The sequence below is a fragment of the Macaca fascicularis genome, chromosome 11 (assembly GCF_037993035.2).
Source record: "Macaca fascicularis isolate 582-1 chromosome 11, T2T-MFA8v1.1".
NCBI lineage: Eukaryota > Metazoa > Chordata > Mammalia > Primates > Cercopithecidae > Macaca > Macaca fascicularis.
The window spans coordinates 116,394,688-116,407,318 of record NC_088385.1 but is presented as its reverse complement, the minus strand read 5'-3'; the positions used below and the strand labels follow the sequence as shown (position 1 = coordinate 116,407,318).

At 51.5% G+C, this 12,631-nt stretch overlaps 1 protein-coding gene across 8 annotated transcripts in view; it reads right to left on the bottom strand.

Moving 5' to 3' along the window:
• UBE3B (ubiquitin protein ligase E3B) overlaps positions 1-12,631 on the bottom strand; it is a 65,995-nt gene that overhangs the window by 1,768 nt on the left and 51,596 nt on the right. For 4 of the 8 annotated variants that reach the window (XM_065524776.2, XM_074007737.1, XM_065524777.2 and 1 more), the window contains 4 exons: positions 10,951-11,133; positions 10,369-10,480; positions 7,500-7,592; positions 4,322-6,449 (listed from right to left, as the gene is read on the bottom strand). In XM_065524776.2, coding sequence (XP_065380848.1) covers positions 6,258-6,449; positions 7,500-7,592; positions 10,369-10,480; positions 10,951-11,133 — 580 coding nt within the window. In that variant the 3' untranslated portion in view covers positions 4,322-6,257. Of the gene's footprint in view, positions 1-4,321; positions 6,450-7,499; positions 7,593-10,368; positions 10,481-10,950; positions 11,134-12,631 lie in introns of those variants that run through there. The other 4 variants (XM_045365889.3, XM_045365891.3, XM_045365890.3 and 1 more) reach the window with 1 other exon arrangement.

Sequence of the window (12,631 nt, the reverse complement as noted above, 5' to 3'; positions counted from 1 at the left end):
ACTGTGTCTTCATGTGCTTTCAGCAGTCCGTGGGTATGGGCCTGGGAAGCTAAACATGTTTGCCATTTCCTGGCTTATGTCTTGTCTCAAAAGTGTAGTAGAAATAATAATAGTCATAATTAACATTTACTCAGGTGCCAGCCACTTTTCTTGGATTATGTCACCAAATCCTCTCAATAGCTCTGAGATCACACTAGGGGACCCTAGCTGAAGGCCACTCAGCCGCAGGCAGGTGGGCCAGGCTGGAACATGGTCTGAGGGATCCAGCAGTGGTGGTTTGGCTAGAGGCCCCAGGAGCGCAAGGCTGCATAGCTGCAAGGATGGTGGCCTCAGAGGCAGTCCATGGGGACGCTAGAGTCAGAGACATGCAGAGAAGGGCTCATGTGGCCCAAGAGGAGGAGAGGACCACCTCAGCTCCTGCCCACCGCACTTCTCGCGTGGGTCTCAGAGCCGCTCTCACACCTCCTCACCACCTGCTCTGGCTCTGAGCTGGCCTGCCAGCTTCTGCTCTTTGCAACAGCACCAGTTCTGGCTACAACACACAAGTTCTGGCTACAATGTTCTTGTCAAATAACTTGTTCCTCCCCAGCATAAGGCAGGCTAGTTGAGGATTCTGTGTGAAGAGCAGTCCTGGAAGGGCCAGAATGACTTCACAGTAGCTTCCCTTTCACAAGCCCATGGCCTGAAGGCCAAGGACACTGGGTTTCCCCAACACTGAGGTTTTTAAACAACCGTGTGCCATTCAGACAAGTGTCTTCCTTTACTCAATGGCCACTGCCATGGCCCCATAAAAGCCAGATTTAGAGGCATTTGGAGAAGGCAGCCTGACTGGTAACCCTGCACACAGCGGCCCGGTGCAGTGAGTGGCTCATGCCTGTAATCCCAGAACTTTGGGAGACCAAGGCAGGTGGATTGCTTGAGTCCAGGAGTTTGAGACCGGCCTGGACAATATGGCAAAACCCTGTCTCTACAAAAAATACAAAATAAACTAGCTGGTTGTGGTGATGCACACCTGTGGTCCCAGTTACCTGGGAGGCTGAGGTAGGAGGATTGCTTGAGCCTTGGAGGCAGAGGTTGTAGTGAGCCGAGATTGCGCCACTGCACTCCAGCCCGGGCAACACAGCAACCTGCCTCAAAAACCAAAAAATCCCCCACCCAAACCCTGCACATACATCTAGGCAGACTAAGGGCCTGGCACAGCCAAGGAGCAGAAGCCTTTGGCAGCAGAGTGAACGCTTTCAGCTTCTTCTGCAGACTTCTCTGAGGTCAAGGAGGCAGGGAACATCTTCAGAGAGGTTCCTCTGTCATTGCCGGTGGGCTCCAGCAGGCTGGCTCTCTCGGTGGAAGGTCTATAATCTGACACAGACCCCATCCCAGTATGCCCAAGCCTTTGAGTCTCCCTACAGCTCAGAAAACACTTGGACTGTCGCGGTAAGAAAAGCATGACGGAACTGCAACTGCTGGTCCCCCCGGGTGGAGGAGCTGCAGCCCCCCGGTACCTAATGGAAGCTCAGGAATAGCTGGGGCGTGGGCGCACAGGGAGCCTGCACACCAGGGGCTGAGTGAAGCCCAACGGAGGTTCCTCGGGATGTCCTGTTAACATCAGCCAAAGCGTCCTGCAAAGAGTTTCAAAAACAAACTCCAGAAGGGATGTCAATTCGATCCCTGGAATAAAATAATGACAGTTATCACAGCCATGAGTCGTCGACGACTCATAGATGGCACAGACTGGGGCTTTTCAGCCCATTTATCTGTGGTTCACGGCAAGACTGCATGGTGGGTGCTGCTATCCCCGTTTCATGGAAGAGGAAACTGCAGCTCTGAGGGGCCAGGAAACTTTCCACTGGTCTTCCAGCAAGTGGGCGGCAGAGCTGGGGTTTGCACCCAGTGGCAGGATGCTCTGAGACTCTTGCTCTCCCTAATGCCCTCGAAAGATCTGCACTCAGCTGGGGCTCTGGAGCACATGCTCTCAACAAGCATAGCTGTTCGGATGACTGCCGTGAAGCAAAGGATGCCATTCTGACCCCACGCTCCAGAGGCTGCTGAGAACTATGAATGCCACCTAGGCTGCTGTGCAGTATTTTTTTTTTTTTTTTTTTTTTTTTGAGACAGAGTCTCCTTCTCTCACCCAGGCTGGAGTGCAGTGGTGTGATCTCGGCTCACTGCAGCCTTTGCCTCCTGGGTTCAAGCAATTCTCCTGCCTCAGCCTCCTGAGTAGCTGGGACTACAAGTGTGCGCCACCACACCCAGGTAATTTTTGTATTTTTAGTAGAGACAGGGTTTCACCATATTGGCCAGGATGGTCTGGAACTCCTGAACTCAGGGAATCTGCCTGCCTCGGCCTCCCACAGTGTTTGGATTACAGGCGTGAGCCACCGTGCCTGGCCATGCAGCTTCTTCTGAATCACAGTCCAGGTGATTGTGTGTGCAGTGTGAGGGCACAGTGAGGTGCCCGGGGGCCGCATGGGCCTGGAAACGCCTGGGCTGGATCCTTCTGGCTGAAAGGCGCTTTGCTTCTGTTCTGTGCCACTTGGACGATTCCTCAGAGGTGGCAGTGTGGACAAGGGAATGGGACTTTCCTCTGATCCTAAGTGCAACAGAGAACTGCTCTCCATCCAGCATCTCCTCCCGCTGCTGGGATCATCCGCAGCAGCAGGAGCCACTCTAGAAGCTTAAGCCAAGCCTGATCTCCAGGGTCATGGGCAGCCCTGTTTTCTTAAAATGAAAGGTGAGGAAATGTAGGAAGAAGACTAACGGATGCATATTTGGTGCCAGGCACTGCGCTGGGTGCATTTTATATGTAACTGCATTTAATCCTCACGCGCCCTGGAGGGGACATCAAGATTCCTGTGTTCCAGATAAGGAACACACACGAGAGGCTGTCCTCCACGTGGGGCAGGAAGTGGAGGGTTGGGGTTTGCACACGTCTCTGAGATTCCACAGCCCACGCTCTGCTTCTTGGAAAACAGCACTGAAGGAACCACTTCCACAGTTCTCCGGCCACCCTGGTCAATTTGATAAGTTTCTAGGAGATAAGCCTGAGGCCTAAGCTTGGCGAGAACCCCGTTGTCCAGACCCTATGGCTTTCAGCAGTGCCGTGTCTGCTAAGCAGGCTCTGCTGCTGTTAGAACACAGGGGAGGCCAGCGCTTCTCAAACTCTGTTGCAGCTAATTATTCTTAGGCATTTGCAAGTTCTGTCAGCATATTACAATTATATTTCCATTTAAATAATTTTAAAAACCCACTTACTTTTCCTGGTTATAGACACCCCTTCTCTTTGTAGTGATAACTTACACGTCAAAGCCAGAACGTCACAGAATGAAGCTTTAGTTTTAGGTGGGTGTGCCTCACCCTGGAGGCTGGCACTGTGTGTTCTGGGGAGGCAGGCGGTTACAGTGCTTTTTCTTCTCGTTGCATGAATGCTCCTTGTGAGGATGCCTGCGTGCATGAATTCCTCTTGTGTGTTGAGACATCTGACTTCCAGAGGCCACAAGCCTCTCAAGGGTTCTTTCCTGACTGGATCCTAACAAGCCAAGTTTGTGCTCTGATCCTCAGGGGCTTCCCAGGCCAGGGGAGCAGCGAGAAGCCACTGGGACATCAGAGCTGCCGAGGGTCAGGGCAGAAGCACCAAGGTGGGGCAAACACCTGGCAGGTCTGACCTGGGCTCCTGGTGCAGGGTTTTCTGCCGAGGAAACCTGGCTGGGGAATGCAGTGAGAAGGGCTGTGTGTCCTGTGAGGAGAGAGCAAGTGCAACCCTCACTAAGGGAACAATGCCCGGCACACCGAGAAGCAGCTGTAAAATTTCACTCCAGACACTTATCTGGGTTTGTATAACATACATTTATCACTTTTGAAAGTTACTACTAGCTGGGTGTGGTGGCTCATGCCTGTAATCCTACCACTTTGGGAGGCTGAGGTGGGCGGATCACTTGATCCCATGAGTTCGAAACTGGCCTGGGTGACATGGCAAAACCCCATCTAAAAAAAAAAAAAAAAAGAGTATTACTGTGTAAAACATGGACTGCAAAGATATACACCCAACCCACAGTGAGAGCTGCCTCTGGGAAGTGGGTGGTGGGTGAGAGGGACAGGCCCACAGAGGGTGCTCATCTGAAATGTGTTACTTCTTGAAACACAATTGGAAGCAAACAGGACAGACTGTCAGCAACCCCGAACTCTGGCTGGGGAGGCAAGGACATGTGCTCTGCGCCCCTCCACATCTTAGCTCCATTGTGGGGGCCTACATGCTCCCTAAGCCCAGACAGCAAGCATGAACGGTCCAGGCACCTGGCGGAATGAAATACAGAACGTGGCCATCGTATGCTGAAGTACAAATTTAATAAAGCGTCTGATCACATCTCAATCCATAAGTTAGCTACAAAAACAAAAAATCCTACAACTTTTTAGAGCCATCAAGAGCCATCAAGGTGTCAGTGAACACCAGTTACAAAAGGAGATTCAGTGTTTCAGATAGTGCAATATTTCTAGCTGCTGAAAAGAATTAAATGAAATTACAAACTACCCCTCCTTGTCAAAAATCCACATGAAGTTGATATTGGTGCTTATAAATCACTCTCTCCCAGTCCCTCACTGGCTCCAACCTTCAGGTAATAAAAATCAGGATGGGATCCATCTTCCCTGTGCAGGCTGACAGTCTGGGGTCCCCGCATGTATGCACAAACCTGCCCAGCGTGTGCGCACACGTTCAGAAGAAATCCTCAAAGGAACGGAGTGTTTGAAGAAAATGGCAAGTCCACAGAGTCAGAGGTTACTAACACACCTTAAATAATATTAATACATTCCTGTCTTTAAATTCCTTGCCATGTTTCCATCAAAGTAGAGCACGCACAGTTTTTCAGAAGCCCAGGGGCTCTGACCTGGGTGGGACACCAGGATGCAGCGGAAACTCTCTGAAGGACTGTGGAGACGAGTGGCCCCTGCTTTGCTGCCACCGTGACAGCTCTTGTTGGAAAATGTTTTGCGGCTCTGAGGAGAGCAGAGGAGGGACTGGGCCTTCCTGGCTTCAAATCTGGCATCAATCTTGGTGGTGCAGGTGCAGGAGTATGAGGTGGGAGAGGGTGGGTGGCTGTCAACACGGACCACAAACAGGGCCTCTGCCTCAGTTCCCTGGAGCTACAGTAAAGTTCTTACAACAAAGGTAAATAATGAGGGCAGAGGAACACAATGGGTTGGAAGAGAAATGAAGTTAAAAAAAAAAACAAAAAACCCAGAGGGTGTGAGCCTTTGTCAGTGCAACGGGCTTCTGGGTTCCCTGTGCTGAGGAAGGATGGGCAGCAAGACCCAATTTTCTTGGGATTTTGCAGTCTCTGGAGTGAAGCCACTGCCCAGACGGGATGGGTACCTTAGGTTCGTGTTTGTTCCTCATTAGATAACCACCGAGGCAAACAAGCAGGGTCAAAGGCAGCTGTCCTCCGCGGGACAAGCAGGCTATGCGTAACAGCCAGCACGTTCTGGATACCGGGCTGCTGCTAAGGGCCAATGCTTTTCTTCTCCCTAACCAGGATGCCAATGTGAATGCATAGGACGGGAACAGGTCCGGCAAGGCTCCCTGGCAGCTCAGCCCGCTGAGGACGCAGGAAGTGGGAGGGCCGTGCTGTGGAGTGCGTGGCTTCAAGGCAGGAAATAGCGCCTTGGACTCACGGTGCTCCATAGCGTCCCTAGCAGGCGCCTGCGCCTCCCTGGGCAGCAGATGGGCCTGGTTGTCTGGGAAGAGGTGCTGTGGACGGCATGGAGGCAGAAACTTTGTTGGGTGCATAGAGGCTTGGCGAGGCCTTACCTGAGTAAGAGATTTCAGAAACGGAAGGAGAGGATCTCACGCGCAGTAGGCTTTGTACACTCAGACCCATGCTGCGAAAACCACTCTAGACTCTTGGAATTCCTGGGACTTGTTCATACACAGCTCACTGAGAGGGCTAAGGAAAGACAGACTCCCAGAAAGATCAAACTAGCTAAAAGAAGCCCCTCTGCCATCACCAGGAAGAATGGACCCGTGTCGGTGGAAATCTGGAGGTTTATTTTCTGCAGCCCTGTGCCTTGGGCATCACCTGGATATGCTGTGTAGTGCTGTTGTGGGCGTCTAAAGTTCTTGAGGCCACAAGGGAGTCTCATGGCTATAGAGAGGGTCTAGGGGCCAACGTCACCTGGCATGTTGGTCACATTCCCAGGGGCCACACTGCCCCTGGGAACTGAAGGTCCTTGGCAGCCCAGGAGCCCTGGAGGCAGGGCCAGGGCGGAAGCTAGGAGAGTTCGAAGCCCGTGTTCATGCTGATGGCGTAGCGCAGCTTCTCGCGGAGGACGCTCTTCTTGCTGTAGTTGGGCAGCTTGAGCAGGTTGAAGCAGGTGGAGGAGGTGGGCAGGCGGCCGCCTGGCTCCCGCTTGCGGATAGTGAAGAAGCCCCGGAGGACGCTGCCCAGGGTGTCCCCGGTGTCCTGATGGCACACATCATGGCCTTAGATTGGGAAGGGCCTAGTTTGGGAGCCCAGGCAGATGCCAAAGCTGCGGAGCCCAGGGAGGGGGTCTGGCCAGTCCCTGGATGCTGGGCAGAGTGCAGGGCACTGCCCTGGCACCACTACCCGAGGTCAAGCCCCAGACTCAGGACGACTGGCTTACACAGAAGCAACCCCTGCTACCTGGGGCCTGCACAGGGAACTCCTGCATTAAGTAAGCTTTTGGAAATGGGGCCTTCCAGTTCACAGCTAATTATTGGTTACCCAATTGTCAAAGAGTAGAATGCTGTGAAAACTCTGTTAGGTGCCCAAACATTTCTGAATGCACTTCCTCTCCTCACTGGTGCTGTGGCCGGTGGCAGACCATGACTTGGGCCAACTTTCCCTTAAGCAGGGAGGCCAAGGACTGTGTAGCTCCCTGTACAAGGTGGCATCAGGGGCTCAAACTGCATCATGAGAGGCAGCTTCACCCAGAGGCGGCCACTGGGTTTTTATGGGGAGTAGGACTCTCATTTGAGCACTCACAGTGGGCCAGGCTCGGGACACACAGAGCTTGGTAACCCTGAAGGCATTCCTTCTCCTTTGGCCAGTGAGGAAACGAAGCAGCGTGCCTAGACATGCACAGTCTGCTGGGGTAGGAGTGGCATTCAAGCTTGCGCCTGTCCGCCTCCTGAGCCCACTCACCTTCTCCCATGCTGCCTCAGATCAGGAGCCCTGGTGAGGCCAGACGCCACTAAAAAAACAGCATGTACCCACCCCCACTCCAGGTACTCTTCCCTGAGGAAGGAAAGAGAAAGGGGCTGCCGAGAGAGGGCCGAGTCCGTGGGTAGTCTCTCTGGGGCTGGCTGGTTCCCCTGCCGTGAGAACTGTGGGGCCCTCCTCACTTGGCTCTGAGGGGTCCAGCTGCCTGCCTTGCTGAGATGTGGACTAGGTAAGGGCCCCACACAGTGGGAACAGCAGACAACCACCAAGAGGGAAGTCAAGGAACATTGCCCAAGGCCAGCTCTTCCCCACCCACCCCGTGGGGGGTACCTGATCGTCTGACACCTCCACACAGCGGATGGAGAAGGGAGGCTTGAGGTAGGCGAATCCCAGGAGTGGGGGCCTGGAGCAGCTGGTCACAAACTGCAACACAAAGCAGGGTCAGCGGGGACGGGGCAGGTTCCTGCTCTTCCAGGACAGGCCCTTGCAGCTGTGCAGCACGCATTTGCTCTGTCTGTTACCGTGCTGTAACTGCTGTCTAGCCAGCCGTATGGGGTGGCGGGGTGGATCTGGCCCCAAAACTGGCACACGCCGTACATCTCTCTCAAGGGTGCTGCTCTCGGGGACTAAGACACATGAAACCCATACCCAACAGATGCGACTGGCCACTTGTGAGAGCACGTGTGACTGCAGAGTAGGAAGAGCACAAATGCCCAGCCAGGGCACTGGTGAGGTGTCCCCAGGAGGCAGGTCTCCTGTGGGATTGTTAGAGGAACAGAGAAGTGGCTGACACCCTCCCACAGAGAGATTATGTGACGAGACGGTGAGGGTGAGGTGGAGGCTGGTGGCACCCGCTGTGCATGGCGTGAACAGAAGAAGCCAGGGAGACCCCCACTCGCTGGCCTTGCACTTGGCATCCTGTCGGCCCCTTAGTCATGCAGAGGAGACTGCACAGGTGCAGTCACCTGAGCCCTAGGCCTGCTGAGTTTCAGAGTGTTCTATGTGCTGGGGCCCAGGGGACCCTTTGCAAGAGACTAATAACCTCGCAGCACACTGACAAAAATGAGGCCCCAGAGCCAGCGAGGCTGCAGAGCAGGCCGAGGTGCTGGGAGCCCAAGTGGGGCCTGTGGGCAGCCAGCTACACTTCCCTGCTACCCCCTGAGAACTCCCAGCATTCTGCAAGTGGCAGCCCCTGCGTTATTCCCCTAAATGTGCTAGTTCATGCTTGGAGAGAGGCATCTGACCAGCCTGGAAATCTGTAAGTGATACACTTGCACAGAAGTGTCCCAAGAAACCATTCACTTTAACTCAACCATAGCCAAGAATGTTCTCCCTTCTCTAGGGGATACAGGGGCTTGTCACTTACATCATCAAGCTGTCCTCCAAAACTCAGGGGCAAGTTGAGGGTTTGGGTCTTGTTATAAATGGTTGTGAGATTCCTGAGACCATTCAAAGACAGTTTATGTGTGTCAGGCATCAAAAGAAGTTTTAAAAAGAGTATTAACAAGATCTATTCCTATTCTAATATGTGTTATTTATAAAAAACCATAGCAGCATCAATGTAGGAAGCATTTTTGTGTTTCCACACTGTGCCGAGCACTCCCTGAATGCAACCTCATCCGATCACTCTACGGATGCTGTGTGTCGGGGCTGTGGTTAGTCCTGTTGTAAGAATGAGGGGACAGACACAGAAGTATCTGTACATCCCAATTTAGGCCGGCTCAGGTCTGTCCGCTACAAATTCAGGTGGGTCAAAGGAGGGAGGGAAGCTTCCCCGCTCCTGGGAGAGGGGAGGAACGGAAGACACAGGAAACCCCTGGATGATCTGCTTGCTTTACATTTAACAGAAGCGTGGTCGTGGTCACATCCACCCCTGGGCAAGGGTTACATTTATTCTGCTTGGCTCTGGAGCCTGTCTGCAGCTGCACAAACAGGCAGGCACATGGTAAGGAACTGTAGGTTTGGTGACAGGTTATCCGAAGACACACACACACCTGTTTTGTGGGGCGGCACCTGCACAGTGAGGAGACACTGGGTTCCTCTCTGTAGGAGGGGCCAGGGTGAGCCGTTTTATAGCTCGGCAGAAACTGCTTGGCCCATGAGGCCCTTCTGGGAAAATGGAACTGATTCTCCCAGAATCGACTTCTGGAATTCAGTCTGCCTGCCTGCCCCAAATCCCTGGGGACCTGTGGGGACGTGGGGCATCTGTGTTATCTGCTGGACTGAATGAGGGCCTCTTCAACAGGAATAAACTCTCCTTAGACTGACCACCCAGGAGAGAGGAAACCAGCTGTCATTTTAATTGCCAGTGACACTGTCCAGGTTGCCTCAACAGATAAGGCCACATGAGATTGTTCAAGCCCAAACCTCCAAAAGAAAACATTTCAAGGCACTAAATTTACCCCCAGAACATGGCAAGATGTTCACTGATATTCTGTCAAGGAGGAAGGCTGGTGGGGAAATGACAGGATCCTGTCTTTAGAGAAATATACACATATATAACACATACACAGAGAAGTGTGTGTGCCATCCAGCATCCTAGAAAATACTTACATGCTGCCGATGTAACAAAAAACAATGCAGTGGCATTAGGGGAATATTTTGAACATTTACAACTTTTACAGACACCATAACAGGGGAACCAGTAAACATCAGCCACTTTATTTGCAAAAATACATCTTGATATCAGCCTAAGCAATTATGTGTGTTTCATTGGCACACTGTGGGTGTATATGTGTGTCTTACGCTATTGAGAAAATGGGTATAGAGAGATAGTCTCCGGTGAGTAGGAGTGTAGAGAGTTGACAATTCTATACTAGAGGAACAGCAATTGTTTAAAATTTTGCTTATCTGTATTTTCCTAAGGTAAGGTTCCAAGCAGAGGGTCATTTACTTCTATAATGAAAGGAAATAAAAAAGATGTTATCAAGGCCAGCATAGGCAAAGGGGAGGACAGAGTGCTGAGCACAACAGGTATGCCCACCTGTGCAGGGGGCCTGAGGCTCGGCCGTGCCCCTCAAGCCCCTCTCTGGTTACTGCTTGGCTTACCAGGAGGCCTGCCTGTGGGACAGGATGTGCTAACCATCTGAGGTCCTCCTGATAATTTCATTTTCTCCAATGTAAATTATTACATCAACTGGCCTGGCCTTCCAGGTTTATGAGAATACATGCATGCATGCACAGGCAATAAATAAAATACCTTCAGAAACATAGCTCTCTCATCCGGCGTGAAGTCAGAGGCCAGAATATCCCAGAGCCAGATGATGACTCTGTGACTTCCGTGGAAACCACCGTAGTAGACTGTGTGCTTCCTGAAACCAATACAGACCTGGGCTCAGCAACGTGCTAGGGTGGGCACTTACGGACAGGCAGGCAGGTCATGCAGACAGCTGGCACGGCCCACTCTGGCAGGCGTGGGGAACACTACTAACTTCTCTTAAAGCCAGAAGTTCATGCCTCAATAACTCCATCTCCCTGGGAAGCTAAAAGGGTGGGGAATTTGAGAGCTGGCCCTGCTGTTCCTAAGCAGAGGCCAACCCCAGATCCTCTGACCCTGTCTCCAAGAGCTTCAGAGAATCCCCAGTCCTCAGGCCTGCTTCCACTTAATCTCTAGGTAAACAAAGGGTCAAGCTTTTAATCCAAAACAGTTCAGCCAGTCCAGGGAGGAGGAGTAGATCTGGAGACAGGCTCCTGAAATAGCCTTCTAAAAGGAACACAGTGAGGGAGCAGCTGGCTTTCTGGGAGGCCTAGGAATTTCACCCTCCCCCCACCCGCCTCTTACTTTAAATCTTCCAGATCAATCTCAGCATTGTCGCCAGAGATGAGACGCTGCAGTTCAGGAGCTGAGAACATTCGGATCCACTCGGGTTTGATAATGGAACGGAATCCGCTAATGAGGGCGGCTGTCTGGTTTTTTATTTGAGTGTGCATTCGAAAATGTGCCATCAGATGGATGTAGCTAATTCTGTTGCCAACAAGGAAGAGAAAACAATGACAATTAACAGGACAGGGCAGGCTGTCACCAATGGGCTGAAAGATGAGTCTAGTCTTTTCTGAACCATTTTACAAAAAACACAAATAGTACCAGAGTGTTTCATCAGAACAATGACAATGGCGACAATGATGACAGCACTCATGAACTGCGCACCATGTGCCACTGTGAACGCATCAAGCCTTCGAGGGCACTGCATCATTCACTCTGCCCCAAAACCCACAGGTCACACCTCAAGTCCCCACTGTGTCGGGAATCACAAGGAGACATTCCCCAGGTAAGAAGAGGGCCCTTCTTAGAACAAAGGGTGCTTCTGGTACTTTCATTTAATCTCATTCTTCTGGACATAAATCAAGTAAGATACCATTCAGTCCTCTAATAAGTTTTAAAATAAAAAATTGTTTCATGTCAAAACTTTAATCAAAACCTTGCTAATCTGGACCAACAGTCTAATGCTACAGCAAGGCGAACCTGCAGATGCTTTAAACACACAGGGCCAGGAGTGGACTCAACTGGGAAGTCAGAGCAACTTACAATGGTTCCAAGCAGAGGGTCTCTGGGTCTGCTTTGGTGAACACAGTGCCCTCAACTACAACTGCATAGCGCACAGAATCCTCTGAACAGGTTACATACATTCCAACAGGCTTGCTAGCATTGTTAATTTCTTTTTTCTTTTTATTTATTTTTTGAGACGGAGTCTCATTCCGTCACCCAAACTGAAGTGCAGTGGTGCCATCTCAGCTCACTGCAACCTCCGCCTCCTGGGTTCAAGCAATTCTCCTGCCTCAGCCTCCCAAGTAGCTGGGACTACAGGCACCCACCACCACACCTAGTTAATTTTTTGTATTTCTAGTAGAGATGGGATTCACCATGTTGGACCTGGTCTCGAACCAGACTGGTCTCGAACTCCTGACCTTAGGTGATCTGCCCGCCTCAGCTTCCCAAAGTGCTGGGATTACAGGCATGAGCCAACATGCCTGGCCTTTTCTTTTTTTTTGAGATGGAGTTTCATTCTTGTCGCTCAGGCTGGAGTGCAATGGCACGATCTCGGCTCGCTGCAACCTCTGCCTCCTGGGTTCAAGTGATTTTCCTGCCTCAGTCTACTGAGCTGACATTACAGTGACCGCCACCATGCTCAGCTGAGTTTTGTATTTTTAGTGGAGACAGAGTTTCACCACGTTGGCCAGGCTGGTCTCCAACTCCTGACCTCAGGTGTTCCACCTGCCTTGGACTCCCAAAGTGCTGGGATTACAGGTGTGAGCCACTGTACCCAGCCTTGCATCACTGATTTCTTAGCAAAGAACTTGAGCCCCGCCCAGGTACGACTCTCACCAATTCCAAATTAGTACAGTCCAAATAAATGTTTTACAATGCTAAAGCTTTAGTGATCTTGAAAATATTCCTATTAAAAAAAATTTTCCAGCAGCAAACCTGTACATTAATACATTCAAATATGATTTTCCTATCACTG